The sequence below is a fragment of the Pseudochaenichthys georgianus genome, chromosome 6 (assembly GCF_902827115.2).
Source record: "Pseudochaenichthys georgianus chromosome 6, fPseGeo1.2, whole genome shotgun sequence".
Taxonomy (NCBI): domain Eukaryota; kingdom Metazoa; phylum Chordata; class Actinopteri; order Perciformes; family Channichthyidae; genus Pseudochaenichthys; species Pseudochaenichthys georgianus.
In genome coordinates, this window is record NC_047508.1 from 10,441,854 (window position 1) to 10,460,999 (window position 19,146).

Sequence of the window (19,146 nt, forward strand, 5' to 3'; positions counted from 1 at the left end):
GCTCCTCTATCCTCAAAGGGCGGAGCAGCGAACCCCGCAATGTCCCGCCAACACAGGACCCAGACCCCACGCAGCATTCTCCTCTGTTTGTCATTACTGGTGTCATTTCCTGGTTGGTAACAAATGCCATTGTAAAACATAAGCACTGATGTTCCGCTGTAACGGTGGTGGACTCATCAGAACATCGTGGGCGAGCTGACCAATCAGAGCACAGTGGTCTCATAGGGAGGGGGGGGGGGGCAGGAGATCCAACAAGCCGTTTAGGACAGAGAGTGAATACACATACTATACAGAGATGCTGTATGAGAAACCAATGTGAGTTTGGAACATTGAAAAATGTAAATCTATTCTAGTATACCTCAACAATGGAATTATGATCAGTAGAAATGGCCATGTCATGGGACCCTTAATGTATCAACGTAAACAATTTCACTGTACATACAGTATGACCTGTACATGTTCTTACTCTGGACTTGCGCTTGCATAGACATGTATATACTTTTTATAGTGTGCAAACCTATTCCTATTGTTGTAATTGTAATGCTGATACTGAGACATTTTATTTGATTAACATTAAAATGTAATTTGTTTTATTCTTACATATTTTGTGTGAACTCTTGCTGTCCTGGTCTGTGTTTCAATCTTATTGCTGTTGCTGATATGACACCTGTAAATAAATATGTATCATCTCAAATCACGAGCAGAATTGCATTTAAATTATCGAAAAGTTGACGCAATGTTATTCTTTGATATTTATAGATTCTATTGTAATGTCGTTAAAACGTATAAAGTTCTCATAGAAAGTTCTGTTTAGTTATCTCTGAAGAAGGGTTCGAAACAGTTTCCGAGCAGCAGCAGCAGCAGCAGCAGCAGCAGCAGCAGCTGCGGGTCCACTCCTCCTCCTCCTCCTCCTCCTCCTCCTCCTCCTCCTCCCCCCCCCCCCCGGCTCACCTTGCCCAGTGAAAGCGGCCGGGCCCACAGAGCAGCACCGGGGCCCGGGGAGTGGTTGGCAGCTCGTGTAGGTGTATGTATGCTCCTTGTGAGCAGGTGTGTGCGTCAGTGTGTGTGCCCCCCTGTGAGTTTCCCGCCGGTCGAAGCATGGAGGAGTTAGCCAGAGAGAGCATTAGCCTGCTGGCTTCAGCCTCAACCAAGCCTCGGCTGGACGTGGCCACCCAACCTCGGCTGGGCTCCATGGGGGCCATTTTCATCATGTTGAAGTCCGCCCTGGGAGCCGGGCTGCTCAACTTCCCCTGGGCCTTCGAGAGGGCCGGAGGCATCCGCAGCGCAGTTGCCGTCGAGCTGGTGGGCATTTTTTTAAATTTAAAATATCATATTCCTGAAATTATATCATGAGGTTTATCTGCAATGCTGGGTTCTGAACTTCTGGTAGATATCTCAAGAGTTGAACAAAAAAAAAGGTTATTTTTTGCTTTTTATATTTATCTTTTTTGGAAGTTTGTAGTAGGGGAGATGCATGTTATCTGCTGAGGGCCACTGAGATCAATTAAGGAGATTGTGATCTGTTCCACCTGACAGGAGATGTCATGATTTCAATAGTAGCACCTTTTTTTAAATCCACTTTATCTTCATCAGTGTGACTTTCCTTCTGATGTTTCTCGAGTATGTCGTTCACACCAATGCACTTTTGAACATGATTTAGGGATTTGTATTGATCCTAGTCGTTTCCCTTAAAACCACAGCTCATTGTGCATAACCTTTTAACTCCAGTGGGTCATCACTTTGACCCTAGAAATGAACCTGATTCTCCCTTTTAAGCAGTGATGTAGTGGGCGTTGGACGCGGGGGTACGCCGTACCCCCACTTATTTGGAGCATGATCTTTTTTGTAATAGTCTAATACATATAAAATCATTGCCAGTCTTATCAGTTGCAAGTGTGTATTTGTTGTAATAATGACAAAAACATAATACATTTCACAGTAATTATAATAACAAATAAAAACGATTTCCTTAAAGAATTATGATTAGTCATCACGCTCGTGACCCCGCGGCGAGCTGGGGGTGTGTCAGTGACACACCCACGGCCAGCTTACCGCCCGCCGAATTTGCGGCAGCTCTTTCCCTCAAGAACGCTAACGAAAAAGCTCTATAATGGCAGGCAAACATTTTTTACTTGACTTCTTTTCTAAAAAGAATATAATTCACAAGAAGAAAGAGTCCAGCAGCACCGAAGCTACAAGTGAAGCTGCTACTAGTACTACAGTACATCATCAGAAGAGCCGCCTAAAGACGTGGATAATGCTAGCTAACGTGCACGTTAGCTGCGCTAGCAACGTTCCCCTGGCTAGCTCAAGCTCACCTTTCCCAGAGGTATGGACGGAGGAGATGTGGCGGAGGAAATTTCAATATGGACTAATGCAATATCTAGATCGCAGTAAGCGTAATCATGGGTAGAGGCAAATTATGTAAAAATATTCAGATTTAAGAAGTATTAAGTATTGTGGTGCTGCAGAGAAGTCCAGACCTACAAACAGCAGTTTTTGTACAGACTTAATTGAAATAAATAGTTTTTGGTACAGATCCTCCTTAGACCATTTTAAAAATAATTATCAATGAAAATACTAGACATTTTTGGAAGATGATCATTCACTCCAATATAGCGAATCATATAGCATCTTCCATTTCAGTCAAATAATTGCAACTAGGTAATTTTTGCAAATTGTGAACTGGATTCAATTAACCACCTCAAAATCTTTTTTGTTAAACGCAATTATTGTGTGGTAAGCACCAGGCTTGGATTATCATCATTTTAGGGGCAAGGCCATTTGGCCTTTGGTGTCACACATGTTTTCAGTGCGCAAAGGCCACATGCCAGGGCACAAAGGCCATTGAGGAAAAAATTAGGATTTGGAGTTTACAAATAAATAACTTCACTTTCTAATGACAAAAAACAAATCACTTTTTTAATAACAATAATCGTATCATCATATAGGCCTATGCCTCCTTAGTATTACCGTATATAAAATGAAATACTTTACTTTGAATAATTAGTGTTTGGTATGTTTTCCATCTACTACTTCTCCCATTCACAGATCCGAAATGAAATCTAAAAATCAAAAATTCTATTAATATGTAACAAATATATTCCATTTCAGAGCAGAAGAAACAGCCTTCAAGGGTCAATCTCTGCACATACATCATTCAGCAGTGAAGCTCCAACATCCAACTGTATGAACAAGCAATACTTCGAAATGCAAGAGTGTGTGTGTGTGTGTGTGTGTGTGTGTGTGTGTGTGTGTGTGTGTGTGTGTGTGTGTGTGTGTGTGTGTGTGTGTGTGTGTGTGTAAAAAAAAAGCAGCGCTGACTGCTTATTTGCAATGTAGGCTAGGCCTAATCAGAATAATATCCAGTCCAGATTCAATGTTTGCATTAGTAGGCTATATACATATTTTTCGTTTTGTTTATTTAATAAGTTAATTTCAGGACAACTTTGGGAATTTTGTTTGTTTGTTATGAGTTTTAAATAGATTTTGAAAGTGGAGATAGAGAGAGAAAAGCAGCGCTGTCTGCTTAGTTGCAATACTGTAGTTTATGCAATTTAGGCCTATACATTGTTTATGTAACGTATGTGCCAGTGTGTCCATGGTTTTGAGTCTGTGTGTGTCTGTTGAGCACAGCGCCGTCTGCTTTTTGCAGTACAGTAAGTAAAGTAGGACTAAGCATACCGGTAGTTTCTGTGGACCTGTCTGCCCGTTTTGTGAGTGCACTGCGCGCGTGCGCAATTGTTTGGCATTGTTTGGGATGACCTAATTTAAAATAGCGTCCCCCCAGTAAAAAAATCCCCACTACACCACTGCTTTTAAGTCATGAATGACACGTTCCCAGAGTCCCTGCAAATTCCAGAACCTTTTGTTTTTATTGGACCATCTTCCATGTGGATGAGGGACATTCTCCTTTGGAACCTGTGCACTCTAGTTTTGCAGTTTGTCCTGACATATATGGATGAATCCAAGAAGCACTGTCCAACGGTTTAGTAGAAAATCTAAATCATTTCTATATTCTCCTGGTTTCACTGCCTGCCCTGACTGTCCTCCTTTCTAACTCCCACTTTGTCTTTTTGGATAAATCCCCTGTCAGTAAGAAAAAAGGAGCACCTTTTTAAAATTTGATTTAGGTGAAGTTAATTTCATCCTGGTTTTTTGCTGCTCTGTACTTATGATTTGTCGTCCTGCACTCTTTGCACAAAATAAGGCCTGTGTGTGATTTATGGATATTATCTGTCTTCTTCTCTGCTGATGGAATATGAAACCCATATGGTTGTATTGTCATGCATCCAATTCCAAAGTTGAATGTGAATAATCTGGTCCTGGGAAAAAAAAGTGTTGGTCTCTGTTAGAAAAGTGGCACTCAATATGGCTTGAGTTTCAATAATCAGGATACATGTATTTATTATTCTTGCAAAAATGGAATTAGTCATCACATACAGCAATATGGTACGAGTTCCCCGAATAGTGTCCTTATTCAGTATATGCAAAAGATTCACAATCAGAATTTAGGTATTCACTGGTTCAAACTGGTAAGTCTTCTTTGCTTAGGATTGAGCCAGGAGTGCCAGGGAATATATGGGTCATTCCAGAATTGGAGGACAATTTAGACACCAACATTTTTGAAAAATGAATCTTTTTATTTTATAATTTTTTTTAATGTATTTAGGAAAAACAGATAATAAACCATCAAAAAAAGTGATTTGCCCAGCTAAGGCATCAAATGTATATTTTCCAATGAAGAATTACAGGTAACAGGGTTGAAAATCAATGCTAATTTGAGCCTTTAACCTCAGGAATTATTGCTAGATGTAGCATGTAATGCTACTTTCCAAGGCAAGGACAAAATTGGATATCTAATGCAAGAAAGATAACTTTGAAATTAATATGCTTTATTCTGATAATATCAGTAATAGGGTTGAGTGGGTCAGAGTGCCACACTCTTTTAAGACTGAAAAGATTGTAAAAATATGAAAAATAAAATAGAGGACTTAGTTTTAGTCTACCCATGGCACTAGCACATGGCTTGCTGATGTCACTTCCACTGTGTCATCTGACTTACAGTTTTTTCACATCTAAAAAGGTTTGGGTAACAGCCAGGGTTGAACGCATGTTGAGGGACACACCTTCTGTGCAAAATTACTGTTATTTAAAATATGTTTATGATTTAACAAATTGATTTTACCATACTAAGAGACATATATCAATAGAATAATACCAACAAAAGTAAGCAGGTCTCCCTTGAAAAAGAGATCTATGATCTCAATGGGACCAATCTGAATAAATAAAGGTTTGAAATGAAATGAAATGACAAATAAAATCCCTATTTTAAATGTTATATTTGACATGCAAGTTGGTCACCAAGAAGCGGGGACAAGAGAAAAATGCCATTTTAGGGGATGTTCGAGAGCTATTTCATAATTTAAATAATATTTTGAAACCACTTTTTCTACATTTAAGACACTGCAACGAAAAGTAACAAAAACAATGTAAAATCCTTTTCCGTTTCACAGAACACAAATTGGGTTATTTACATAATTATGTTTACACTGTCGATTGTTATTTTTGGGGGACAGACGACACATCAAATCACATCTACAGATCAAGACGAAGCGAATGAAAGTACTCCCATACTCCTAGCGTGTGAAAATGTTTGTGAATAACGTGTGCAAAGTCTCCGAAAACGGAGCAGTGGCTGCGATGCTAGCTTTGCGGCTAGCGGTTAGTATTTTCAATGGAAATATACATCGAAACATCATGTTTCAGTAAAAAGAAGGCCCCACTGATCATCTACTCTCTGAGACGATTCCGGTAAATTGCCGTACAGCCAATCACAATGCGTGACGTCAGCCTCTCTTCCATCTTCTTTAGTCTCTCTGTCTTCTTCCTGTTCATTACTCTCTCTGTCCTCTACTCTTTCTCTTTGTTCAATCTCTCCCTTGTTGTTTACTTTTTGCTCCTCCTCACTTGTCGCTCCTGCCAGTGAATTAAAAGCAATTCAGCCATTTAGTTCATTTAACTTGTTTGTTTGCATTGTTTTTTTTATTTAAATCTGTTTTGTTTGATTCTCAAAAGAGAACAAAGATGTAAGCAAATGGTGTTTTATACAATTGTATGTTATTATGACATCATAACTGCAATAGATGTATGTTGTTTAAAAATTAAGCCTATTGTAAATGAAGACTATTGTTATAGATATATAGATAGATGGATGGGGTTATTAAGCCTACATTCTTCTGTCCGACTGTACCTGCAGTTCCTCCCTGACTTCCATCTCTCTCTCTTTCTCTCTGCCTGTCCTGTCTCTTCCTTACCAAAGCTGAGCTTCGACTGACGTAATCTTTTCATTATATCTGAGTCAGTGTAAAAAGAAAACAATACAATGTTATATCTTCAATGTTTTACTCAAATTGAAATGAAAGAAAAGCATTACAACAGTTGTTAAAAGGTAATCCTTCTGACATTCTTTCACACACAGTGACGTCACGAGCTACCCACAATGCAACGCGTGCCATATATATATATATATAAATACGCCATTTTCCTGGAGGTGCTAATATCCTGGAGGTGCTAATATAAACAGCTAGCTAAAGTAGCCAGGCAGAGCGCACTAGGTTTTTTTTTCTGAATTAACGACCGAAGAAATCGCTGCATGTCTTCGGATTACATCTCTGGACTTGAGGGGTGTGCTCTAGGTCGTTACCAGCGTAAACTAGAGCTGTGTGGGTTGTCGGATTGCCCTTACAGACTGCCTGCAGATGTATGGAAAAACGAACCTTGAAAGTGGCCTTCGTCGATTTTGGCTGCATCTACGTCTAATTTCTGGAAACACCAGGTGAATACCCCACTTGTCACAATAATATTATCATGCCATTGCATATATGTGGTATTTTAGAGTTGACTAGATATTGATTAAGGCAATAGACTATGATATTCTGCTTGCACCTTGCGTGAAATGGCGGATACCGGAAGTACGGTGTCGCACTCGGCCCAATACCCGTATGTGTGTGTGAAAGAATTGGATGAATGTAATTAACTTTAGCTCTCTAGCTAGTTTATTCACGCAATTTAAACCAAAGTATAACCTATAGCTGCAATATAAGTTGGTGTGCATGTTGTCGGACGTCCACTGACTAACGTACACCGTTCACACAGGATCTGCTGCTCATATGATGTCCTGATGAACAGAAACACAAGCAGCCCGCTGGACTCAGATCTCTAGATACTTCATCACTCCTCCGCTGCTCCGGTGTCAGTACCAGATGTGTTCGGGCTACCAGATATGTTCGGGTGTATTTCCGTCGCATCCGTCATCCGTCATATTTGTCTACTCACCTCCCTCTGCTCCCAGCGCTCTGCTGCCACACACCGGCCGTCTGCGGAACTGCAGCCAGAGGAACTCGGGACAGCTTGTTATGTGTGGGGTGCTATGGTGGGGTCCCATGTACTTGTGCACATAAATAATGTTTCTAATTATTTACAATTAAAAAAAATATATATTCTGGGTTACTTTAGCCAACACTTTTATAAGGCCACTAGATTAGATAATTACGAAATGTGTAGATAGAATACATATCTTTCAGGTTGTTATTTTGTCATTATGTTTCATGTTTTATTTACCTTTTAGTATTTTTATATAGTATCTGAACTTTGGAGAGGAGTTGGGAGACACACGACACATCAAATCACATCTACAGATCAAGACAAAGCGAATGGAAGTACTCCCATACTCCTCGCGTGAAAATGTTTGTGAAAACGTGTGCAAAGTCTCCGAAAATCCTAAAAATAAGCTCATATTTGAATTCCCCATAAAAAACAAATCATTCAGTAAAAAGAAGGCCCCACTGATCATCTACTCTCTGAGACGATTCCAGGGATGTCTGGCTTGAGTTTCTACCACCAGGGAAAGTGGACAAAAGTGCCCGAGATCAGCCTCTTAATTTACCCAGGGCCTAGTGCTTGGCTTTGGGCATGAAAATTCAGGAAACTCATGTTTTATTTACCTTTTAGTATTTTATTAAATATCTGAACTTTGGAGAGGAGTTGGGGGACACACGACACATCAAATTACATCTATAGATCAAGCGAAGCGAATGGAAGTACTCATAGCTTGTGAAAATGTTTGTGAAAAACGTGTGCAAAGTCTCTGAAAACGGAGCAGTGGCTGTGATGCTAGCTCTGTGGCTAGCGGTTAGTTGTTGTTGTTTGGCATTGATTGAATGTCTGAGCTGCATGTGCATTGGCACTTCTTTTTGTTTACAGCAAGGCACAGGCAACCATTGTTGACTATACCCATTAGCTGTACTTTGTCCTTGATCCCAATTGTACATTCACGTTACTGACTCCTACAGTCAGCCACTTTGACAGACTTCACATATGACATGGACATTTTTAAGAAACCTTAACTAAAGGAAGGTTTCATTTTGCACCTTACTCCTGGGGCCTGTACTACGAAGCTGGTTCAACCTAACCTGGATATGTTTGAGTTAGCCGGTTGGCCTAATCCAGGGGTGCCCAACCTTTTTTGAACCGAGAGCTACTTTTAAAGTTGCCAGTCTGCAGAGATCTACCAGTCAAATAGAGAGGCGTAGCCATTACTGACAGCCTACTACCAGGTACATACACACTTCTACTTGTATAAAACTTACCTTTGTACGATTAATACTTCATAAAATACGGCAGATTCTTTATTTTACCTCTTTCTAATCTACCCAAGTATTTAACTGAAGTTACACAAGTTACACAGTGTTGTTGATACAGAGTTGGAGTTTATTCGTCACATACTACAGTGGGTAATGTTTTCAAGAAACATTGAACAGTGCTGCCACATATGACACAGGGAAAAAAGAAAAGACTCTGAACCCTTTCTTTGCCATTATATAAAAACAGTGTTGCTACAAAAGTATACATTTTTCGGCTTACTAATAAGACAACTCAGATCTGAAGCTACACAGGAATCTGCTGCCAAAGTGCAATAAAAAAGACAACATTAATAGAATCAAACCCTTTTTTGTTACATTTTAGTAGAATATAAAAAGAAATGCCTTTTTTAAAATAGGATGCAAGCAACACTAGTTTCTTAACCTGAATTGATAATAGACTATAATCAATTTAAACAGAACAGATCTTAATGTTTGCATTCTTATACCATTTTGTACAATAATTATAATGAATAAGTTCAAACAAACTAAAACTTACAGCTGATTAATAACGGTATCTAACTTGAGTTTTTATTATATCAACAACCTGTTGAAATGCTACTGTTATTTTTACTGTCCCCCAAAAGCGCGTCGGCAGCCTCCAGGAATGCTTCTTTCACAACTTCGCCGTCTTTGAAAGACTTCATGTGTTTCGCAAGAACCTGGTGAAAATGGACTGCTGTGCATTTAGCTGTCCTTTCAGGCCCCTCCCCTTTTGGGAGCGTAGGGCAGAATTAGGAGGGAATTCCGTCTCGTAGCGTTTGTGCACTGTTTTGAAATGCCGCTCCTAAATTACCCTTCTTCGATAAAGCCACGCTCGCATTGCAGATGAGACAGATGGACTTTCAATTGGAATAGATACAAAAATAATCATCCTCCCACTCGGAGTGAAAATTATATATTTTGGGCTTTTTCGCTTCTGCAATAATTGCGGTCTTGTGCGTGTGCGGACTGTCACTCCTGTTGACACGGACAACAACGTCAGCGAAATAGTGCCCACTGCCCACCAGCCACACCCCAACACATGGGGTCACGCCGGCCAATCACAAAGCTTTGATGCGTTCAAGTGCATTATTCTGGCACAGGAACATTATGTTACAGGACATTAACGATAAAACAGAATGTTGTTGTTCTATTTTTAGACACATCTCGCGATCAACTGGGAATCTCCTCGACTGGTTGGGCACCCCTGGCCTAATCCAAAACATACGCGCTCTCGCTAAACGGCACTACAACGTGGGTTATCAAGTGGATCGCTCAAGCCAGCCGTGTCCTATCTAGTTAGGTGCGCATTCACATGAAAGGGGTGGTATTGGGAGCATTCGACCAATCACAAACATGGAGAAGCGCACTGACAGCGCAGCGTCATACTTCCTGAATGAAAAGTCAACTATAATATTAGACATATGAAGAAGTTAAACTTTAAACATCCATGACTTAAACACTTTATCTAGGATAAAAGCCACATAGCTGCACCTGCAAGGTGAATACAGCTGGTAAAAGAAAAAGTGTTTGAATGCATACATTAACAGGTTTTCGATATCACTGCCCCGTCTAAAAGACGAGTGGATCTGACTTTAATTACATTTGTCTCGAGTGTTTCGTCAACTTAATGTGTTGCTTAAAATAATACTTCTGCATACAGTATGTGACACTGAGTGTTGCACGGCCAGATACGGCTCAGCTGACTCAGATAAGAAAATATATGATACATTATGAAGTGATATGCTGCGGACTGTACTTAATGTTACTCTGATCCGGTTACTTATGTTGTGGCAGATATGTAAGTAAGCTTTCTTAACGCTAATGTTATAATAGTCAGATTGCTCTGAAGATGGAGGTGATATTCTATTAATGTTCACGTTCACACAGTCGGTGATTTTCGCCGTCTGTCTTTCCTGCATCGGCAGCTTTTCTGTATTTCCTTTCTTCTGTAATATGACTTGATCGCTTTAAACTCCGCACACTGAGCTCTGATTGGTCAGCAGGCAGTGCTTTCACTGAGTTGAGCTCTTAGCCTGCAACCTAACCTGGTCCCGACCAGGTTAGCCGCTAAGCATAAGTTACCATGGAGATCTAGCCTGCTAAAAAGAGAACCAGCTTCGTAGGACCGGAAAGCCGGAGTTTTCCCTGAATTTAGCCGGCTAAGCGAAAATCCTGCTTCGTAGTATACCCCCCTGTTGTCCAACTATTTTATGTTATGGCTTGACTCTGGGGAATCTAGCCATAACAGTAAGTATACAGTATATGAACATAGTAGATGTATCTTTTATCTGTAGGCTACAAGGGTGGCCCGCATGTGTGGGCGGCGGCCCGGTGTGTGGGCCGGTGCGTCTGAATGTCCCGGGCTGAATTTGTGTCCCAGTCCGCCCCTGCTCACAAGCCTTCGTCTTTCCCGCTTGCTGGCTGTTCGCTCCTCCTCTCTGTGAGCTGTAGTGACGTAGGGGACTTCCACCCTCGTTCTCCTGTGTCCGATATCGCGTTAAACAGAGGATTTCGACAGTTTACATTCATTGCTGACTTCCACATGCCTTTTCTCCTCCTTATCTCTTTCATAACTTTATATGTAATACATGTTAACGGCGTCAATAGCCACTTTAATGATACTAATAGACGGTAGTCCCGGATGTAGTCATGAAGGATTTTCAGAATAAAAGCTTGGTATTGAGAACTTCCGTTTTTTTCCTGAATAAAATAGCATTTAAACTGACGGTATGTTTAAGGTACATTATGCCATAAAACATTGATTTTAATTTCTAACAGTCCCTCCTTACACACCTAAAAGGTGTGTATAATACTGAAATCAATGAGTTCTTCATCTGAACTTTGCATAGTACATAACTCATATCAAAAACATACAATCAAAATGGAATGGTTCAATAGCCTCAACTTTACAAAAATACAAAAAATACTTTGACTGTGCTAAACATAAAAGTGTTCCTTTGTGCATAACTTCTAGTGTTAACATTCAATATCATTCTTCAAAATAGCAGCAATGGCTTGGTATCAGAACATTTCTTCCTCCCTCCTTTCACAGAAACCTTTCTCATACCACGCTCAGTGTTAAGGCACTTGTTTTTACAAAGTGAAAAGAAACAAACCATTTTAGAATAGCAATGATTCATAAAACACGATATCTACCATATTAGAATAGTATAACATAATAAAGAATAAAATAAACTATCTTGGAATAAATGGATTCACTCCATTTTAGCATTTTAGTTTGCTCACTTCTTCACATGATTCATAATTTAAAGTATCACATCAGCTGGACATTCATTGAACAATCTCATAATTTTCATCAACATCTGTATATGGCGTGGGTCGTCTTGTTCTGCTAGCATTTGTAACTGTCTCCTCATGAGAAATGTACCCTCCCTCCTTTCATACCATTCAAGGTATGAAAGTAATATGTTCTCTTGAAGAGGCCGTTGTGATCAATCGGTACGTTAGGACATGGAAATGCAACATCTAGGCCTCTCCTGGGCCCCCCTATGTTATCCTTGTACACTGTGGAGCCTATACTCCCCCTGGGACTGGTCTCTTGGCCCTACTGGCTTTGGGGTGTTTCGCCATATTGATTAACTGCATAAAAAACATCACTGGCTGTGCTAGTGCACAGGTCCCAGTCCAATCCTGTGGCAAGACTGAGTACAAGGTTTTAGTTCCACGATACCACCAAACATCTACTCTGGGATATGGCTTTCAAGACTGTCATTTCTTGGAGAAGATTTTAGTCAGTTACAACAGTTGTAGAATTTCATCACTTAAAAGTTCCTACTTGGTGGCTTTGGGCGGTCTTTTCTAATGATGTGATAAAGTCCCTAAAATGGGCGCCACACGCCTCCCTAATCCTGCCGCAGATGGGAATACATTGCAATCAGTTGAAAGCTATTTGAGTCCCTTTATGAAGCTGAAGGAGCCTAGGAGCGTCACAACTGCACGCCACGGACACTGACCAAACGTCACTCCTGGACGATTATGGAGTGAGAGTGTGTTGGGTCCCGTCAGACAGCGGCACTGCTTCCAGCTCCCGTGCCTGTTTATCCCCATGCATTGCCCTACTCATAGTGATAGCAGCAGGTTTAATTAGGGTTTCCCCGATTGTGTGTGGCTTTTTTGCCTGTGCAATTAAATATGCCACCTCATATGATGCCTTTTGAGCCTTGGTAGGGATTGTTGCTTGGTCAGTTATAACTTTCTTTTGGCCTTGCAATTCTCTCTGCTTTCGGTGGAAAAAATCTGCTGGTTTAGTAGCAAGAGAGGGGTGCCGTATTTAAATGTCTGAGCATTTTTACGGGCTTTAAGCTCTCATGTGCAAGAACCTCAGTGCACATTACACATTGGGGATGTTGTGCTTCATTGATAATGAGGCATGTGAATCCGTACTGGATGTATTCCTCTCGATACTTGAAACACTTGGCTGAAGGCTGGTCTGACTGCTTATGGACCGCCTTACGGTTGTCGTCTCCTCCTCCTGTCTATGCACACGTTGTTGTTGTTATTATTATTATTATTAATAATAATACAAATAATAATAATTAAAAAATATATTTAATTTATTTTTATCTTTTTAAAAACACCTCAGGGGTCACATCAAGAGGATTCTGAAAACATCTCGCGACCCCCCGTCGGGGTCTCGCGACTCCCACTTTGGGAACCCTAACATACTGTTTTTCATCAATATATTATAGGTCTCAGATGTTACTTTGGTTGGTTATTGGCTAATGGTTACACAACCCAAAATAACATTATGACATCATAAAGTGGCCAAAATGAAAAAGTGGATTTTGCATAATAGGTGACTATTGAGACTCATTCATGCACCTCTCTTTTTTAGTATATCGGCTGTTGATTAAATTGGACTGCAGCAAATGATACCCTGTTTTAAAATGTGTCTTCTCTATCTCCACCCCCCCCCCCCCCCCTCCACAGGTATCCCTGGTGTTCCTGATCAGTGGTCTGATCATCCTGGGCTACTCCTCCTCCATCAGTGGCCAGTGTACCTACCAGGCGGTGGTGAAGCACGTGTGTGGGCCCGCCATCGGCCAGCTGTGTGAGATCTGCTTTGTCATCAACCTCTTTGTGATCTCTGTGGCCTTCCTGGTTATAGTGGACGACCAGCTGGAGAAGTGTGAGTTGGAGAGTCTGAAGAGTGTACAGGTCTTAGCTGTGAAGTTTGCCCTTTTTTCTAAAATCGTTTTTGCCTGATCCTTCATTTTTGTGAATAACTCAATTGAGTTGAATAGAACACCCTACTAAAATAGCCTGAAGTTGTTTTCATGAGCTATTGAGCAGCTCTAATTTGTAAATGCCAGGTTTGTCACCAAAATGAAGCCCCAATAATACCCCTCATTTCTGGGCACAAAACAGGTCCTGAAAGTCACATACAGTGCTTACCAGGGTGGGATTTTCACGGCGGCCATGACGGCTATGGCCGTCATAGCCCCTCGGTCTGGCCGTTATGCCCCACAAATAATTGTACGTCCTACGGCCACCATGGCCTTTGGGACCCTCACACTGTTAAACGTTGCTTTAAAGCTTCAGACCAGTGGTTTCTGAACTGCATTATGCTGCGTTCACAACGGACGCGATGCGAATATTCGCATTGCTCTAACCGCTGGAGTTTCACCCCGGCTGTCAGCTGTGTTTATTCCTGTCATTCAAACAGGACGCGCTGGAGAGGGGGCGGGGCTTATATCCATGTAAATACTGTGGTGGAAACCAACTACGACCAAATTAACCTATGTTACCGTGATTTAATTGTAATACACGTTTCAAAATGATGCCGAAGTAACTAAATACTGATAACGGTTAGTAAAAACCATGCTTTAATGCTTTGACAAGTGTGCAGACAAGACGGCATGCAAAACCTTTTAAAATGCGCGTTTTGTAAATGGAGATTGGATCGATCAGACTAAACTAACGTTGTAGCTGCTCCGTCCACACTCACAACAACGTCCTAAAGATAGAATTAAAGCAGTGACTGTATTCGTCATGACAGAGACAGTCCTGTGGTTTGTACTTTTAACTTTAACTTTTTCTACTTTCTGAACAGATATGAAGAGGTTGATTAAAGAGACACACACACACACACACACACACACACACACACACACACACACACACACACACACACACACACACACACACACACACACACACACACACACACACACACACACACACACACACACACACACACACACACACACACACACACACACACACACACACACACACTCTTGCATTTCGAAGTATTGCTTGTTCATACAGTTGGATGTTGGAGCTTCACTGCTGAATGATGTATGTGCAGAGATTGATCCTTGAAGGCTGTTTCTTCTGCTCTGAAATGGAATATATTTGTTACATATTAATAGAATTTTTGATTTTTAGATTTCATTTCGGATCTGTGAATGGGAGAAGTAGTAGATGGAAAACATACCAAACACTAATTATTCAAAGTAAAGTATTTCATTTTATATACGGTAATACTAAGGAGGCATAGGCCTATATGATGATACGATTATTGTTATTAAAAAAGTGATTTGTTTTTTGTCATTAGAAAGTGAAGTTATTTATTTGTAAACTCCAAATCCTAATTTTTTCCTCAATGGCCTTTGTGCCCTGGCATGTGGCCTTTGCGCACTGAAAACATGTGTGACACCAAAGGCCAAATGGCCTTGCCCCTAAAATGATGATAATCCAAGCCTGGTGCTTACCACACAATAATTGCGTTTAACAAAAAAGATTTTGAGGTGGTTAATTGAATCCAGTTCACAATTTGCAAAAATTACCTAGTTGCAATTATTTGACTGAAATGGAAGATGCTATATGATTCGCTATATTGGAGTGAATGATCATCTTCCAAAAATGTCTAGTATTTTCATTGATAATTATTTTTAAAATGGTCTAAGGAGGATCTGTACCAAAAACTATTTCTTTCAATTAAGTCTGTACAAAAACTGCTGTTTGTAGGTCTGGACTTCTCTGCAGCACCACAATACTTAATACTTCTTAAATCTGAATATTTTTACATAATTTGCCTCTACCCATGATTACGCTTACTGCGATCTAGATATTGCATTAGTCCATATTGAGATTTTGATAAAATGTTGAATAGTTGTGCAGCCCTAAATGGGGAGGATCAAACATTTTAAATGAGTTTGTATCACACATTACTAGGAGATCCACTTTATCATAAATAGTCACACTAGTAGTGTGTAGTAGTATAATGCGGCGTAACCATCCCATGAGATTCTTTTTAATTGTAGAAGATATAAGCCAACTCAAATGTAAAAACTAATTCCGCTCAGTATTTCATTGGCGGTATGCGATGACACTCGTTGTCAGTTGATGAAATGATCAAAGGGTGAACAAATCCACAATAACAATATCAGATAGCATTTAAAGAATTGAAAATAGTGTCAATGGAGTTGATAGCAAAATGAGGGTGGGGAATATTACTGACTTTTGCAATAAGTTTGGTAAATTGAAAGTCAGTGATTCAGAAAATGTAATTGCGCACTAGCAGGCATACACAATTGTCTAGGGATCTGAATTTCCCAATGTACTGTACAATATTTATTTATTATATATCATATTATATTTACGTGTATATAGACTTCTTGCACTATTTTTGTATTTCTACACCGTAGCTTATGTGCATATGACATTAAAACCTTTGAATTTAATTGTTTACGTTCACAAAGTAAGTATAGTTTCTGCGCAAAGTTTCAATGTCATGAGCACTTCTTGCTTGAACTAAAAGCGGGTCGATAATCCCTCCCCTGTGCTCCTGTTATAGAGGGTGAATCTGCTGTGACCTCACACAGCTCTTGACACCTCTCAGTTGAAGGGCAGATATACGTTTGCAGCTTTGAGTCTAAACTGATGGACCAGATTGAAGGGCCACTCATTTTTACAGTTGCATCAACAGAAAATGTGTCTTTCTAGTCCTTGTCTTGGGACAATGCAGTTTATTTACAACTCAGATTAAGTAGTATTTTCTATGCTTCCTAAGTCTCACGCTTGCATGTCCTGTGTGTGTTCTGTTTCAGTGTGCGGCTCCATGTATGAGCTGATCTCAGGTCTACCGGAGAGTGAGATGCCTTACCACTTCTACACGGACCAGCACTTTGCCCTTGTGCTGCTCTGCCTGCTGCTCATCCTGCCTCTGTCCATCCCCAAAGAGATCAGCATCCAGAAGTACATCAGGTCAGCTTACCCAGGCCTGTCTGATGTGTTTGACCATTTGCATGATTTAGAAAGTAAGACATAGTGGAACAGAAGGTTTTATCAGTTTGGCTATTGAGGTAGTTTAAGGGGTTCTTTACGCTTTAATGACCGTCTCGCTGCATATTATCCCTCTTATTTCATGGCCACCTTGTGGATTGAAAAATTATTAGTGAAGTTAGTGTGTTCTACTGTGTAGCAAAGCCTAGGACCTCTGCAATGGCAACGTAATATCATATGAAGGTAGCATTGATCAAGGTTTTCTTTCCAATTAGAATGTGGGTTTGATATTTAAAAAAAACAAAAAACTTGTATTGTTTAGGTTGGGTTGTTTTTATTGGTCCAGTAGAAGACGGGACCACAACTACTGTGGAGATTTGCATATAAATTAGGGCTGTCCCGAATACCATTTTTCGGGCTCCGGATATTCGGTAGTAATCAGCAAATATTCGGCGCGCGCTTCAACACGTGTATTTCGGTTTATTCAAGGCTTTCATTTTGGTATTGTTGTTTTATAGTTATTTGTTAACCTGTTAAGCCCCAAAGACCCCGCCGGCGGGGCTTTTTTTCTTTTTTTTCATGACACTGTGTCTCAGGACTTCTTAATATTTAAAAAAATATATGAATGTGTCATACCATCCTAACGGGAAGAAACTCAACTAACTGATGATACAAACCATTTTTACCGAAACAAAACATAAGTCTCACAAGAAGGGTCTAAATGTACGCCGTGTGTTTGTTTTACAAAAAATGGTGAAGCAAATTAAGTTGTTTGACTGTGGGGTAAAAAGTTAAGCCAACCCGTCAACATCTCAAACGAATGTTCAAAGTGATTCAACTGATAAAGCGCAAGATGAACCTGAACGAAAGCAAAGAGGAAATGTGTAAAGTCTTGGGAGGCGAAATATATGTACATTCTGCTCCGTTGTGCATTCACTTCTGGTAAAAGTTCCTTCAAAATAAGAGTCCCAATGTTATTACTACCAAAATAAAAGTGCTAAAGGAAACTTTACCATAGGAAATATTGGCATACAAATATAATCACTTCTATAAAAAGGTAACACATTTTAAATATAGTTATTAACATATTAAAGGTAATTTACAACATTAATAATTATCTAATTCTTAACTGTGAATGGTTTTCATTTATTTAACATTAGAAATGTATTAGTCTGGCCAATGACAGAACCACAATCAAGACTTCAATGCTGAACGGCCAATGGATCTATGGTGGGGGTCAGCACACATTTGAAAGGGAGACAACGGATGACCAAGAAACTAGTGACTTGCTCAATTCATTTTTGAGGGATATGTGAAGAACATGACAGCTGCACTACTGGTATTTAGTATACCAACAATTGAGGGTGGACAAGTTTACTACCACTTAGGTTTCAAATAATTGTGTTAATTACTTATTGTAAAGCATTTGAACATTTTTTTGTGTCACATTTTCATTATTAAGGCGAGACACCCCAGGTGAATAGGGTAATTTGTTTAACTTAAAGGTATCAGCTAGAATTTTCTCCAGTTAATTACTTACAAAAATGCAATTGTTTTTTGTATTACAAGTTTTTCTGAAATAGCATGTTTAAATATGCAAATTACTCATTACATATGCACATATTTTAACACTTTTCAGGAATCGAAATCTGAACTTTCGATAAAGCCAGGTTCAAAATTCTTGTTTCATTTTGTAGTCATATTAGTATCTAAGGCTTTTACAGAAGGGATATTGGATATCTCTTTTTATCATTCCATAAATCAGAAAATACTGTCAACAGCCCTAAAATATCCATTTTTGCCATGTTCTTAGGTATACAATGTTGTATAATTCGGGCTATGAATGATATATGAACAAACCCTTCTGTAAAAGCCTTCATAATATTGATAGGAATATAACTGGAAGGTGTGGTGTATCTACGTGCTACTGAAGTTGACATTTCGTACTCAGAGTAGGAGAAAAAACTCATTTTGAGAAAACGACCTTTAAAGATTGCAGTGAGGCGCTAGCTAAACCCTCCTGTTCTTTGGATGACAGCTTGCGCATCGACGCACTCCGTGAAGGTATTTCATGTTCGGGGTCATTTGTTTTTGTATAACCTTGCTTCGTGCAAGTGACAATTGTTGTCGTCTTCTCTGTGAAAGATTTTTCGCAGTTCTTTTGCCATTTTGAGATTTCAATTTCTAGCGGAAAGCTAACCAGGAAGTG

The 19,146-nt window shown here is 39.8% G+C and overlaps 1 protein-coding gene across 1 annotated transcript in view; it reads left to right on the forward strand.

The window, feature by feature from the left end:
* The first annotated feature begins 1,026 nt into the window (after positions 1 to 1,026).
* slc38a8a (solute carrier family 38 member 8a) overlaps positions 1,027 to 19,146 on the forward strand; it is an 84,175-nt gene continuing 66,055 nt past the window's right edge. The window contains exons 1-3 of the mRNA XM_034085880.1: positions 1,027 to 1,302; positions 13,638 to 13,836; positions 16,763 to 16,919. Coding sequence (XP_033941771.1) covers positions 1,027 to 1,302; positions 13,638 to 13,836; positions 16,763 to 16,919 — 632 coding nt within the window. The remainder of the gene's footprint in view (positions 1,303 to 13,637; positions 13,837 to 16,762; positions 16,920 to 19,146) is intronic.